General features: G+C 33.0%; 1 protein-coding gene across 10 annotated transcripts in view; it reads left to right on the forward strand.

Moving 5' to 3' along the window:
• The window catches only part of trio (trio Rho guanine nucleotide exchange factor), a 379,571-nt gene that overhangs the window by 348,626 nt on the left and 13,844 nt on the right, over positions 1–17,101 (forward strand). For 7 of the 10 annotated variants that reach the window (XM_076416297.1, XM_076416301.1, XM_076416304.1 and 4 more), the window contains 3 exons: positions 7,140–7,257; positions 11,338–11,586; positions 16,672–16,758. In XM_076416297.1, the coding sequence (XP_076272412.1) occupies positions 7,140–7,257; positions 11,338–11,586; positions 16,672–16,758 (454 nt within the window). The remainder of the gene's footprint in view (positions 1–7,139; positions 7,258–11,337; positions 11,587–16,671; positions 16,759–17,101) is intronic. The other 3 variants (XM_076416302.1, XM_076416306.1, XM_076416300.1) reach the window with 2 other exon arrangements.

Raw genomic sequence — 17,101 nt, forward strand, 5'->3', positions numbered from 1 at the left:
TCTTGAAAAAGGAAGGATCGGCAACAGCGACTATTACATAGCATTATTGGACCGTTTGTAGCGCTAAATCGCCGAAAAACGGCCGCATTTGAAGAAAAAGAAAGTGCTGTTTCACCAAGACAATACACCGTGTCACAAGTCAGTGAAAACAATGGAAAAAATCCATCCATCCATGGTATTCTCCAGATCTGGCCCCCAGCGACTATTTCCAGTTCTCAGATCTCAAAAGAATGCTCGCTGCGAAGAAATTTTCGTCGAATGAAGAGGTGATCACCGAAACTGAGGCCTATATTGAATCAAAGGACAAATCGTACTGCAAAAATGGCATCGAAAAGTTGGAGGGTCGCTATAATCAGTGTATCACCCTGAAAGGAAATAATGTTGAATAAAAAAAACTAATTTTGCCAAGAAAATGTGTTTTACTATGGTAGGCCGGGGACTTTTCAATTGACCTGTTGTAATAACAACAGATAAACGTTGTTTTAGAGTTTTAGAGCTAATATTTTGAAGATGTTTGACAACCGGACGACTTTTGTAAGCTGATTCGGTTCCAAGTTAGAACTTATCGTATAGCATATCTGCATCTCTTTTTAGCTAGAACAAAATAAGAAGGAAAGCATTGTGTGATCTTAAAAGGAATTTACACATTGCGGCAATACATAAAACATCTTGATGACGTAGTTTTACTATTATTTTGAATATACTATATAGTGCATGTCTATACACTATTGTCCCAGGTAGTTGATTGGCCTCAAACTGTACAAATAATAACAAAAATAGTTTCGAAATTCAAGAACACTATTTACTGACATTTATCTTGTAAGATAAACTTTCTGAGCTCCGGCTATGAATTGGTGATGAACACTAATAACATATAGTAGTATATACTATCAGAGTAAAATAATATATTTTAAAAATCCACAGTACTTTTAACTAAACTTAATTACCGTGGTATTTAAACAGTTTAATCCCACAGCGAACCGCCATATCAAACATTTTTTTGTTATGCCAGCTGAACAACTTTATTATTTATGGTGGGGTACACGAATCGCACGTAGAAATGTTTGACACTTAATCTGGTCCTATAAAACATTCGCGTAATATCATCAGGCATTTTTATCTTATCAGTGATTGTTTGACTGTCGCGGAGACCCATCTTCAGAAAGTGACGGTGTTGGTTTGTAGGGAACGTTTTAAGTCACTTAAATATTGACACTGGCTCTGGCCAGATTGACGGCGTGAATTTGTTGGAAGTGAATTGTCGTCGGGGTGTTTACGAAAATGGGGCGTCTTAGACGGTTTTTCCGGCGATTGTGTAATTGCAAGTACAAGCACGTAAGCGTGGAAGATCTGTTGGATAAAAGGTAAATATGTCGTGTGGAGTTTTGGGTTTAACAGCACTGCGAAATGCTGTGTTTGCGTTACTACTGTTGGTCTGATAAGTAAAATGACAGCTTCGAAGAAAAACGTTCAATTTACACGTTATTTATAGTCAGGACATTAATTTTACACCGTCCATTGCTAGCCATTATTTTCCAAACATCACTTGCAATGTTGCCAGTTATTGTAAACTGCCTGTATATTTCTAGTAATATAATAGTTTTGATAAGTAAATTAACACCTTTAGAGATAAACTTTTATTTAAACATTGTTTATTATTAGAGAATTAATTGTATGTCAGCCAAAGTAATGTAAACGTAAACTGACTGTATATTTCAAGAATATAATCCACCACCAAATTTATGTAATAGTTTTGATAAGTAAATTAGACCCTTATAGAACAACTTTCATTTAAACATTGTTTATTATCAGAGAATTAATTGTATATCAACCAACCAAAGTATCGTCCATTGCTAGCCATTATTTTACAGATATTATTTTGCCATGTTGCCAGTTATTGTAAACTGACTGTATAGTTCAAGAATATAATCCACCACATTATAATATTCGAATTATAAGTTAACTTAAAATGTATCTGACAATACAATAGAACTTAAACAAAACCTAAAAACTAAAGATATACAATAATCATAAATACTAAATAAAAATTAAATATATACCTAATCATAGAAAAAAACTAATTCATGACATAATTAAAAATGATCGCACAATAACTACTACAGTTTTTTAAATAAAGTAAATAATTTATTTATTATTGAACGGAAATATTTTTAAACAAAAATCGAGAGAGTAATTGAAATATTATCTATTATTGCCAGAAAAAGAGTAAAAAGTATTTTACTATTTATCATACACAATTTTAATCTTTTTATCCTATTACAATAACAATCTTGAAAAATATCGTTCCAAGATGCTGCTATATTAATTTATGATATATTGTTATTTACAAGCAAACTACCAATATATATTACCTATAAATGTATATAAACATAAATTGAGTACATTTTTGTCAAGATCGCTGCTAGGACATCAGAGCCAGAATGTTAAAAATTAGTTGAATGAAACTAGTAGAACCAAAATTAGTAACTAAAAGTACACCGCACAAATAGTCGATAGTAAATAGTAACAAAATCAGTCGGACCGAAAATAGCGAGTGAAACAGTCGATCGCAAAAAGTAGTCAATTACTAAATAGTCGATAGTATATATATATATATATATATATATATATATATATATATATATATATATATATATATATGTATGTATATATATATATATATATATATGTATATATGTATCTATTTATATCACTATTTATATTTGGGGAATAGGAAAAAAACAAATAGTTAAGCTGTGATAGCTGATATATTTTTATTGTTTTAAATACTCGCCACGATGATCGATATACTTTTACATAGGCTTAAACTAATTTTCAAAGCATTTATTCCATTCCGAATGAGGTATCTTTAAAGCATGATTTTTGAACGCTTCAATACCTTCTTCGGGCGATGAAAATCGTTGACCACGCAGTTTATTCTTCACGTATGGGAACAAAAACAATGCATTGGGTGTTAAATCAGTTGATCATCATCTGTACGGCGGATGACCCATATATCGATGTTTTTAGTACTCAAATATTCTCTTGTTTAAGAGCTCGCATTGTCATGATGAAGAACAATCTGGCGTCTCTTGTTTGTTTTCTTTATTTCACCGAAGACTTCTGTCAAACAAATGGTTGTCTACTAATCAGAATTTACTCTCCTACGATCCTCTAGATGCACTGTTGCAATATGATCAGTTTTCCCGAAGAAACAGGCCACCATTTTCTTTGAAGTGCTTCGTGCGCGAACAACTTTGTTGGATTTGGTTCATCTTGGAACACCCATACAGTCGACTGCTGCTTACTTTCCGGCTCATACGAATATATCCATGATTGGTCACCTGTCACGATTTTATAAATGTCTTTTGAAGCACCGCGATTGAATTTCTTAAGCATTTCTTTGCACCAATCGACACGAGCCTTTTTTCTTGAGCGATAGTCAAATTGTGTCGGATCCAACGCGAACATAACTTTCGCACAGCTAAGTATTCATGTAAAATCGCATATATGCTAGTGAAACTAATGCTTAGGAATGCCTCAATCATCTTGCTTAATCATTTCGCACACAGCATCGATGTTTTCTGGCACAATAGCCGATTTTGGACGATATTCACGAAACTCGTCGGACAGCGAACTACGACTAGGATTGAATTCACAAAACTAGCTATACACGGTGGTTTTTGATGGAGTTTCTTCGCCAGAAGTCAAATTAAGTTGATTGGTGCACTCTTGTTGTGATAATCCATGTCGAAAATCGCACGAAAATGTTCACGATTCAGTTCCATTTCTTACCGAGACGAAACTTTCAACTAAACATAAAATAAGCAAATAGCGTCCGTACGACTAAATGTTCTGAGTACGTATATCGTCAAAAATGTCAAACTTTACGATGGACTCACATGAGAACGGTGTTGCCAATTCCCGAAATATAAATAGTGACCCTCGTATATATATATACATTCTTGTTACATTCAATATTGATTTGATTGAAAAGCCCGTAGAGAGAATCACTGACATAGCAGCGAGCCATGCTTGAAACCGGATCCAATCGCTCTCCCATCTCGTCCCGCCGTCTCATCGTCCACGCCCTTCCTCCTCGTCCCGCCGCTCGCTCTCATCCCTTACCATTTCCACGCCGGGGTGGGGGGTGGTCGTTAATTGGATAGAACGTGGTCAGACGGTGTGAAAATTCATATCGGCACTTCGCGAGTTTCAGATCGGTTTCAGTTCCGTCGAAAAAAGGGCGCCCCAACCATGGACAGTGTCAGTTATCAGTTCGAGACGTTGCTCCTCTACATCTACGATTTCTTGTACGTGCAAGTCACTGGTTTTGATAGTAATAGTAGCTTTACCAAAATATGTTATGATTTATCCCATAAATATTTGAATTAAAAAATAAGGGGATATTCTAGTCTAGAAATTTGAAAAAACGATTTTATAAATTTCCTTTTAAGAGGATTTTTCAAAATTTAATTCATTTTCAGAGATATGGCTGTTTTAGTGACGCAGTTAACATGATATCTCTCTATATATTCTTGCAAGAAACATTATAAAATTAATTTTTTTGGCCTTTTGATATGGTATAAGAGCGTATAGAAGAAGATAGCAAATTCCAAGTAAATCGGTTCAGTAAAACTTCAGATATCATATCAACCGTCTCTAAAGAAGTAGTTTCGAGAAAAACAAATCTCGTTTTTTCGGTGATACTCTTTTAAATTTTGAAAATAGGAAAATGGTAGATTTTTTCAAATTTGTAAGCTACCCCCTTAACTTTAAAATCTCGTTTCTCTCTGTTTATTTGACATTTTCATGTTCATTATTCATTGTAATGTTTTATACTGTTACATAGAACAAATAGTAGTTATCTCAATTAATGGAAGATTATCTGGTTCTAATTTATTTCATATTGTGTGTCCGATATTTTCATGTTCTCCAAGTATTTGGTAGACCTCCAAAATCAAGTTCTTTGTATTATTATAATTTCTTCATTCATCCGGTTCAATAACAATAAATGATAACAGTAGAGAGCCATGTAGAGAGTAGCCATGTAGAGAATCATTTCTGTGTAAAATATCTTATTCTAAAGTCTATATATGTCCATTAATGAGATCGTATGGTGTTAGACGTTTTAGTCTACTTCACTGTCACTTCGCATATTTAGCTAATTAGCGAGTACATTGGGATGCACCGACACTCTTTCGAAATACTTCACACAAACATTTGAATTACACTCTATTGATCTAAAGGAATATTGCGTTGTATCACCTCGTTAGAGACATAGGTACGAGGCATCGACAATGACACGCGACACTTTATTTCGGAACCATTAAATGCTGGCCGTTCTGCAGTTTAAGTTTAACCAGTTGTATTTGTTTAGTCTGTCATGTTTCGCTATTTTTACTATCTTCTTGAATATTGTTAATGGTTAACATCTTCCGTTCTTACTCTTCAATATTTCTCTGTTAATTGTCTTGTTGAACTTGTTCTTCTTGTTTTTTATTATATATGCATAGTATAGTCTTGATTTAAAAATAATTTATGACCACTATTCTATTGTGCTAAATATTATAAGTTATACAGTAAACAATTTTGTGTGGTTTGGGTAGCTTCTACCGTTGTCTTCCGTTGTTGTCTTTCTTGGTTTGCATTATAGTGCATTCTTGAAATATGCAAACAACTAATAAAAGTTATAAAGTTGAATAATTATATTAAATACATACAACATGGGGCAAAAGTCCCGCTATCATTTTGATTGTCTATAACTTTGCTCAAAGAAAAAAAATAAGTAAGTTTGGTTTTCATAAAAAGTTTATTCGGTCTTTACATTTTTTTTTCGATGTGATTGAAAAATTATATCGGCTAAATGGTGACCACGATTTGCTATGCAACTTTCGGCTCTTTTTAAGGCATTTTTCATGACATCGTGCCACATCCGAGGCTGAATTTCTTCAATTTCGTGACAAATATTGTCTTTAAGATGTTGAATCATTTGGGGCTTATTGACATAAATTTTTGATTAAAAAAAACCCATAAGAAAAAGTCTGGTGCTGTTAAATCCGGAGATATGGCTGGCCATGCTAAATCGCCACTTCGCGAAATTAATCTTCGTGGAAAAGCGTCATTCAATAATTGAATTATTGAAAGAGTTGTGTGTGATATGGCCCCATCTTGCCGAAACCACATCTCCTCTATTCCTTGCTCTTCCATTTCAGGCACAAAAAAATTTGGAATCATGTTTTGGTTCAGCAATAACAGTAACGGCAACAGGTTATTTGAAAATTAAGGGTCCAATGATGTTTCCAGCTTTTTTCCAGTTTCCAAATACCACACCATACGGTTGTTTTTAGCGGATGCAATTATGTTTTATGAATTAATTGAGGATTCTATGTTCCCCAAAACTGTTCTGTTTATTGATGTGACCACTGAGAAGAAAATGGGCTTCATCACTCATTATCAATTTAGACGAAAAATCTTCAATTTCACCAGACAGCCTTAGGATTACATTACTGTACTCAACTCGTTGATCACGATCTGTCGGTAACAGTTTTTGGACTAATTGAATTTTGTACGGAAACATTTTCAACTCAGTTTTCAAAATTCGCCTTAAACTGCGTGCAGAAATGTGTAACTGGGAACCATGTCTCCGAATTAATGTTTCTTGAGATTCTGCAACACTATCGCGCACCAGAGCCACGTTTTCAGGGTTACGAGATGTCCGTTCTCGAAGGCAGAACGAGGCCTGTCTGCTGTCGTATCGTACTGTCGAAAATTCGCATATAAATTGTGGTTTTGTGAGGCACTGGACGATTTTTTTTGACGCAATTTCCGCTGAGTGGCAACAATGGAAAGATTATTTTCAATAAATATTGTCACTCTTTCTGCTCGTTCTTGTGGCGTATATTTATCCATAATAGAATTTGGACGTCTATACAACACAGTGGTTAAAGCGAACCTGAGCTAAACGTCACATAACCAAGATGGAGCGCAATCAAAAAGGTAACGAAACTTTGGCCCCACCTGTTATTAAAAATAAAGTCACTAATTAAAAAAAGAAACGGAGTTTTGCTCACATATTAAACAATATAAAATTTTCATTACTAATTTTCAACGACTAACGATTTTTATTTTCTTTACAGGAGAAAATGGCTACCCCCACCGCTACGTAAACTATCACAGGGCAAGGTAGACAAGACCCAAGGACCTCTCGATTCGAAGCCGCCACTGAAGAAGACAGGGTCCGACAAAAGAATCAAGGTAATATCTCGACTAGACTCCCCAAAAGAACATTTCGTATATATTTAGGCTGCGTACAAACACCGATATCGTCAACTAACGCGCGAAACCGCCATTGAAAGTCACCTATGCGCCTCGGATCTACACCGATCAGCAACAAAACAAAAGCGATCGTAGATCGGGTGAACGAGATAAAAATATAAACGTAACGACCTTGATATCCAGCTATCCGTTCAAGGCCGAGTCGATCAAGTCGACAGCTGCTTTTTGTTACGCGAAATTAAATAAAACAAAATCGATCTTGCGCCGATTAGATTTTCCCCAACGGTTCGTGTTCAACAAACAAATCACGTGGAATTTTAAAATAACAATAACCGCAGGACTGATACGGTGAGTTCGTCCTCAAAGAAATTCTTAACGGGTTTCGGGTTTTTCCTTTCCTCAGTATAACGACTAGGATCTTCCCTGTTTAAACCAAACAATAATAATGTTCTTGATTATAGTTTCCTTCCATCAGGTTATAGTTTGTCTTTGAAAAATTACACAAGTATAGACGGTTTTGGGTCTGAATAACCAAAAGCTGTTATAAAGTAATTTGGAGGGCTAAATCTTTGGAAACCAAATCGTTTTAGTTTTAAAAATCTTCAATACATTCATCATTTTGCTATTTTTGACCAATAAAGTTGATTTATATGTTTTATTAATCTCTTAGAACTTCAACAATCTGCCCGTAGGCAATAAGCATTATTATCCGAGTTTTCAATTGACCTGTTATATATTAAAAAGTCCCCGGCCGACCATAGTAAAACACTTTTTTTTTTGGCAAAATCAGTTTTTTTTATTCAACATAATTCCCTTCAAGGGTGATACATTGATTATAGCGACCGTCCAACTTTTCCATACCATTTTTGTAGTACCATTTGTCCTTTACTTCAAAATAGGCGTCAGTTTGGCGATCACCTCTTCATTCGACGAAAATTTATTCCCAGTTAGTATTCTTTTGATTTGAACAGGCAATAGTCGCTGGGGGTCAGATCTGGAAAATACGGTGGATTAGGAAGCAATTCGAAGCCAAATTCATGGATTTTTGCCATCGTTTTCACTGACTTGTGACACGGTGCATTGTCTTGGTGAAGCAGCACTTTGTTTTTCTTCAAATGCGGCCGTTTTTCGGCGATTTCGACCTTTAAACGGTCCAATAACGCTATGTAATAGTCGCTGTTGGTCTTTCCTGTTTCAAGGTAGTGAATGAAAATTATCCCATGGGCATCCCAAAATACAGACGCCATAACCTTGCCAGCCGACTGTTGCGTTTTCCCATGCTCTGGAGCGGGTCCATCGTGTACAATCTACTCGGATGACTGTCGATTGGACGCCATGTTTCATCTATTATCAGATATCGACGCAAAAACTCGGATTTATTACGCTTGGTCATCTTCCAACACTGCTCCGAATAATCAACTAGTTGTTTTTAGTCAAAATTATTGCACTATATTTCACATTTTATCCAACAATATACAAAATTATACGAGATAATTCAAATTATAGTGGTCAATACCTTCTTTCGGGTAACTTATAATTATAAATTGCAAAATTAGGTCACCGCATTTGGAGAAAATTCTACAATTCGTGTTATTCAGACGTATTAATCAGATACTCCCAGGTCAAGGCGATATAGCTCATTCGACATCACTTCCCAACTAATTTCCAATAACTTCCCACAGATTACGAAATAGTTAGGTGTGCAGTGTTGCATTGTCATGGTAATGTTGTGGTTAATATTAGGCCTTTGCATGTATTATGATCTGCGTTATATATTGGTGAAAATTCGAAGTATCAATGCGAGTTAGTGCTTTTAGTACTAAGTTAGTGACAATGAGTTGTAAGAGTTACGTAGATGAGATGTAGAGTAGATGTAAACCCAGCTCAAACTCTCAAATAACTTTCAGACGGTTTACTAAGGAAAATGTCATAAATTGGCAAAAAATAGTGGTGTAGTGTGTAGTATAGTGGTGGCAGTGAGGTTCGTAACTTTTTCAGTAACTATTTTCGGCTCATTAGTATGTTTCAATTAACTTTCTTCTCTATGAGTACATCATTGAGAAGTTCTGATGACAGATACAGGCAAAAGTTTAAAAAGGGTTCAAAACCCATGGTGAGTTGCAAGAGGCGATAATCATAAACATGGAGTCATTCCATTCTCGTCACTTTGGAAAAACTATCAGAGATTAAAAAAAAAACTTAAACACAAGATAAGATACAATAACTTTGTTGGTTAGGATGATGTTCTTGCTTTCCTGGGCCTTTAGCCTATATGAACTGAAATATGCACAAACATATTTTTGCAAATATATATGTTATATGATCAGAAAATAAATGCTTTGCAGATGGTACTGATAGAGAAAAGAAACGAGAAGAATGAGTGTAGATGGTGCTGTATGGAGATGATATAATCATTGCTTTATCTCTAAAGCATTTGCCATATCTGCAAAACAATTACTATCCATGTTCTCATGCATTCTAATCAAGTTCTCATGTATATTCTGAACAATTACACACATATCTATTCACATACATCTTTCACACTCTACAATATAATTTTTTATAGTTATCCTATATTAATTATATACTCATATTTAGTTGTTTCCACTGTCATCACCCTGTCTTAACCCTGGTAATTGTTAGCATTGGATTAAAATCCCACACCGAAAGTTTTCTTTAATCACTGTTACTTTGTCAACCGTTATTCAAGTCAATAACTAAACTATTTATTCCATCTAATTAATATATCCAACATTTGTTCCTTTTATCAACTTCTTCTTCTATATGTGTGGTGGAGTCTATACAGACTAAAGGTGTTATTGTAGACAATGTTTTTCTCTACATATCCAAACAGTTCTTACTTGTATATCCTTCTCGATCTGCATGTCCATTGTAATAACTCTTTGCCACACCACATATCAATTCAATTGGATTGCATATGCAGTGATAGGGAGGAATATGTAATACTCTGGGCCCATATTGTTCAGCCATCTTATTTACAGTGTATCTTTTGGAGACTTTTTCTAAAAAAGTAATTTCAAATAGTTCATTCTTTAACATGGTTTCTTCAGGACTTGTTTTATGTTTTGCAACTCATTCCTTAATTACAGCCTTTGTCGATCCACTTGTTGGGATCTTTTCCACCAGTTTGCTATGGTATGGTGCATTGACCATAACAATAACTGATGGTTCCTCCAAGTTCTTTAACAGCAGATTTTCAAACCTGGGGACTTGGGGAAAAACACTAACAATATGTCTGCGATTAATTATTACAAACTATGATGACTAGCGAAACCTAAAAAGTTCTTCTGAAAGTTCCTTTAGACCTCTTCGTGGATTGTCTTTACGCCGTTTAAATCCTACGTTTCCTAAAAGTGTATGAAGGGATGATTTCCATTACTCAAAGAGCTGCATATCCCTTAGTTTTCTATGGATATTGTGTTAAATTATGTTTATATCGAAAAAAACTCACTTTATACTTTTCATAAATTTGATCTCGAATAGAGCTAACATCATGGTGATCTTTCGTTTCTGTTAATTCAACATCATACTGGTTCTCAATTCCTGTTAGATTTTAGCCACAGTGATTATATTAAGAGCAGAGGCAACAATTCAATTTATTTTCTTAAAAATATTTTGTTGTATAAGGCTGTCGTCAGAAAGTACTCTGTTTGTAATCCTGCGTTTCTCTCGCTATCTACTGTTACAAACAGAAAAAAACAAAGTGTTCCCAGTCGAAGGACAAGTTACTCAAGAATTTTATTTAGCTAAAGTCGGATTTTCCACGAAAAAAAATTCTATACGTCGCCTAACTAATGAATCACTTCGTAGCGCGCTCTGTTTACTTAAATGTTAGTTATCTTCCAGGATATTTGCGGTAATGCTGTTAGTACAATATTAGCGCGTGAAAACGAACAGTTGTGCCGCAGTTCATGTGCTGCTAGTCGACTAAAAAATGCGCATACGTTTCTTTCGCCGACTATCCCTGTTCAACAACAATGTACGTGCCAAATCGAACCGCGACAATGGGTTTATATCGTGTTTTTTTTTGCGCCCTAGGTACCGGCCACGGACATGGGCAACAACAAGTCCTCGGTGTCCGAGGGTGAGGAGGACGACGACAGGACCACGCCCATCAAGGGTGCCAAATCGTTGGGCGCCGAGATTACCAACGGCGACGAAGGTGACGAGGTCGAGTGCGAGCTGCCCCCGCCCATGAAACCCATCCAGGAACCGTTGCTCGTACCGCAGCCTCCGCCTGGAGTACCGGGCGTACCTGAAATCGCGGAGAAACCGGGAAAAGCCAGGGTAAGTCCCGTTTTTTTTTTTTTAAATACAAATTCGTATTAACTAAAATAAGTAATACTTATGCGACGATAATGAAAAAGTGAATTCACCATATTGAAAATAAAATATAACCGAACACCTATTTATATTAAGTTTATTTAAAGTAACTGAAGACTGACAAAATACAAGAACCTTAATGGTGATAACGCAAATATTAATGCTTATATATTCACAATATAGTAACCAAATAAGTTATCATTTCCATAAAATACTGCTATTCAAATGAAAATAAAAACAAGCGTTGGGAACTATCGACTGTTTCAGTTTAGTACTTGCAGTCGCTATATTTTCGGTTTAACTGATTTGACTACTTTTTAACAGACGGAAATTGAGGAGGTTCTATGTTCGACTGTATATATTTTTATTACGTATGTTCGTCGATTTCTCCGTCAATTGTGGGCCGATTTTCAAAATTCGAAAGAATGCACTTCCAAGGTGATCCCATTGGAACCAAATCAGGGCCTGTTGGGGGACGGGGGGAAATTTCAAAAGCACGTACAAAGTTTTCACATATTTTTTATCTAAAATAATCAGATATTTAGGTATAATGTTATTGCTGAGCTGATGTGACGGAAAATCGGAAGTCGTTCAGTGCAAAAGCCATTCAGTTTGCTGTCTAAGCACTAACTATAGCATATAAGACCTCGTAAAAGTACTGTACACGACTGCTTCTATAGTGTAATGTTTAGAGCGTTTAGCCCCAAACGCAGGTCGCGGGTTCGATTCCCAGCGGGTACAATAACTTTTTGTTGTTGCTTAGTTAAAACATTTGTCAAATTGCCTAAGCTAGGTAGCAGATCCCGGGGCTGAAGCGCTTCTTATTTTCAATCATTGTTTCTTTATTCCTATTTTTCCTCAGACGAGCAGCACCTTTATTTGGCCTACCCATTGTAATATTAAATAAAATATGTATTGAATAAATATATAACGCTAAAAAGGGAGAAATAAAATATTTTTAAGAAAAAAATTGAACCGACTTCAAAAAATAAATAAGGAACTCACTAAAAATTTAAAAATAATCAAACTTAGATTTTTAACACAAAAAAAACATTTTAAAATAATATATATATATATATATATATATATATATATATATATATATATATATATATATATAATAATCGTTGTAATAACTGAATAAAAATAATCGAAAACCTTATTTAACTTATCTACTACACGTATTTTATATTCTACTATATACACATAATTTAGCTTAATACCTACCTAAACCTATTTATTTACAATATTATTTTAATTACTACCAACTGACTACTTTAAGTAAAGTCGGTGCTGAGCCCAAACATTGTAAAAATAATAATATAATTTTCCAAATCCAAATTAATATAAATATTATGTTTTTTTTTTGTATTAAAAATTTATTACTTCCTTATTTATTTTTGAAGTCGGTTCAATTTTTTTGTTAAAAATATTTTATTACTATGGACTGTTTCAGTCGTGTACTTCCAGTTAGTTTTTTCGGACCTACTAGTTTTATTCGACTGATTTTTTAACGTTCTGGCTTTAGCGTTCTAGTCGCGACCTTGGGAGTAATGTCCCGAATATATGCTTACATGGATTTATATGTAATATATATTTCATGTTTTGTTTGTCTTGGTTGTAAATAACAGCATTGTACATTAATATAGCAGCATTTTGGAACTCTATTTTTCAAGATTATCTATTAATTTAATAGGGCTAAAAGAATAAAATTATGAATGTTAGATAGCAAAATGCTTTTGACTGACTTTGACTTTTTGCTTAGCTTCTTCGATTCGATCTAACTCTCTTGATGTTTTTTCAACAAGGATTTTGAATATCTTGAAACTCATTCATTGGAGTTTCAACAAATAATAATCTTAGAATACTATTTTTTTATAGTAATCTATTAGAACTTCAACAATCTGCCCGTGGGCAATAAGTATTATTATATGATTTCCCTTATACAATATCTATCTTGACGTCTAGAAGATCGATTCAGTAAGTGATCTACTGTACAACTTATATTCTAAATCTAACTTATTCTAGAGAATATAATAAATACTTAAAATATAAAAATAATTTTACATCGTTCAAAATGAAACTGTTGATTTTAACGTAATAGAGTCCAGTAGTTATCTTTTTTTTTCCCAAGAAAGTTTAAGAATATGTACATCATGGAATAAGACATTCTTAAGCACACGTTGGAATGAAATAGAAATAAATGAATTACTTTTATTCTATTATGTCATTGTTACTTTCAAGATATTAAAATACAATTAAACATATTTGGTATCATTATTCCATTCCTTTTTTTACACTGCCACTTGTCAATTTAAAATTATTTAATATGAATTGAACTGTACATCACAGTCCTTTTCTCTTTCAAAATAGGATAAAACTGGAAAGAATTCGTACATCTCCTTCTGTTGTCACATATGCTATTTCAGTCTCTAGTTTTTTTACTATCGACTAGTTCGACTGATTTGCCACTATCGACTGTTTCTGCTATTTTTAGTCGATAGTTCCCAACGCTTGTTAATATCATTATACATCAAACAATAGAGAAACCACAGCTATATAGTTTTTTAATAATACTGTTATATATAGTGTATATATGTATAATTAGTTTTAAATAAAATTGATACATACAACACATAATAAATGAACAAATTGATAAAATATACAGTTTTGTTAAAAACAAAATCGATGGTTATTAAAATTACAAAAGTCACAGCTGTAACATTAATATTCGAACTTGCGTATTTATCTATCTGCTAAAACCACTGGTAGATAAAAACATTATAGAACAGTTTGTTGATAAAAATCACCACTGTTGTAATATTTTCAGAATGCTGTATATTTAGCAATCTTTGATACAGGCAATGTTGGTAGATAAAATAACATAATGACAATATTTGCAGTATTCTGTCGATAACCATGTTTGGTGAGAAAAATCATAATAGAATAATAATGATGAATATTGTAGCCGTAATAATATTGTAAATAGTGATATCGGTTAAAACATAATTCATAGATACAGCATGTTATAGTATGTTGTCAAAAATCATAACTATCTATTGAAACTCAAAATGCAGTATTTATAGTGACCTTTGTTATGGACAATAGTGTTGGGTAGACAGTATAATAATAAACTACAACTTTAATGTTAATATTGGGATTACTGTATTTACAGTGCCACGCGTACTTGCTGGCATTCGGAATGTTGTATTTATAGTGATCTTTGTTATAAATAATATCAATAGATAGAAAACTAAATAGATAATAAAATTCTATAACAAAACTGATAGCTGTAGTATTAATATTTAAAGAATAATATACACAGTGATCGATCAAAAAACATTATAAGCCTACGTATTAACAAATCACAGCTATTTATTGATATTCAAAATACTTTATTTATAGTGATATTTCTCACAAACCAATATTGGTGGATAGGAAACAACGAATCTGATGATAAAAATTACAAGAGTAGTATTAATATTCCGATTGCTGTATTTATAGTGATATTTGTAAAAAACAACGTAGGTAACAAACAACAGAACTACTAATATTCAGAAAACTGTAATGCAGTTATACCTATTAAAAAAAGTTGATAGATAAAAACATATAACATTATGTTGACAAAAATCACAGCCAATTATTAACATTTAGAATGCTATAGTCTCTTCAAAGTTATTTTGTACATACGGCTTCTAAATTTGTGACATCAAAACTTCGCAATGTTGCTGCATCAACTCTGAGTTTTGGTTCAGTTTGGCTTTGACATACTAAATAAAATAATTGAACAAAAATGTTATCAAACATAATTTATTTTAACAATATAGTACATCTAAAAACTACAGTTATACTTTAAAGAATTTTTCATACGTCTGCCAACCGGACGACTTTGACAGGCTCATTCGTTTACGTGATCGAACTTATCAGACAGCATTGTGTCTCTTTTTAACTAGAATACAATGAGAAGAAAAATATTGTCTGATTCTAAAACGAATTTAGAAATTGCGCTAGGCAATATATTAAACATCTTCTTGACGTATGTACAAAAAAACTTTGAATAGACTATATGTTAGTGACGTCTGTTTAAAATAATATTAGTAAATGTAATATATAATAAAATATTGTGATCACAGACATAACAAAATAATAAATAAATCCTTATTTTTATATATTTAGATATATATATATATATATATATATATATATATATATATATATATATATATATATATATATATATATATATTTTATTATTTTATTATTTTTTGGTTGTTAAATCTTCCAAAAAGTCTGCCAATTATATGTTTTTAATTTTCTTTAAACTTTTTTTCAAACTTTCAAATAAATAGTGATCACAAGACATTAGGTCGTAGTAATATAGGAGATACGAACATCACTTTCCAATCTTCAAAGCTTCAACGATTTATGGAATTTAACACTACTTTTATCTATCAGACATTCCTTCTTTTGCTGGTGCATAAAAATTAAAATAAATTTTTATATAGACGAATATTATTACACACAATATGTAAATCTATAATTCTAGATAACAACACAATGAAGTCATTTTTATTAGATAAATTTAAACCTACAGCATCATGTAATAAAAATATAGTAAAATAATGTGATGTCAATATATCGATTATATTTTATTATTTTATATATTCCTCTGGCCTAGATTGTATTTTAGCTAAAATTCAGCAGTTTAAAGTTACATAAACTTATTATAAATATTGTGTATGTGGTATTATCTCTCGGTATTTAGATATTTAGACGTTTGTTAATATATTTGCGGTAGTGCAACAACAGTTCTTAAACCATAATCTTACGTTAACCGCCGTAATAATGTAATTCGCATGTCTACATGAATCTATTTAAACATCAACGTTGATTTCTGCAATAAATCGCTCAGAATCTGGAATATCCACGAAGTTAGTCATAAGATCGTATTTGTTCGATAACTTGAGCAAATAACGTTCCAGATAACAGCAAAACTACGCCGTGTATATCATCCTAACGTATCTTTTCTTTGTTTTTTTTTCTCTAAAGCAGGTCTCCGGTCTAACTATAAAATCGTTAGAGGGAGCCACGTCCGCCGATCTCGCCGAAATCGAGCAGATCGTTAAGGAGCGAATGGTGCGACCTCCCGTGTTAAAGTTTTAATTGTTGTTTTTCTTTTTGGTTGCGTTGTTTTTGCACGTTGTTGTTGTTTTTTTTTGTTTTTTTTTATTATTTTTATTTACCGTGTTTTACTACTATGTAGGTTATGTCACCTTAGTTTCTTATCTTATTATTTAATTGCCCAATTTTTAGCAAATTTCCCATTTTATGTATTTTGAACATATGTATTTTAGGATATTATATATAATGACATCATCGGTAAATGTTCCAGTTCCATGTTATTTTGGAATTTTCTAATTTCTGAATTTTATGAATAATGAACATGCCTTTTACATTTTATGTATTTTGAACATATTTA

The sequence above is a fragment of the Rhynchophorus ferrugineus genome, unplaced genomic scaffold, assembly GCF_030347505.1.
Source record: "Rhynchophorus ferrugineus isolate W39M unplaced genomic scaffold, kcgeb_rfMv2 rfM10, whole genome shotgun sequence".
NCBI lineage: Eukaryota > Metazoa > Arthropoda > Insecta > Coleoptera > Curculionidae > Rhynchophorus > Rhynchophorus ferrugineus.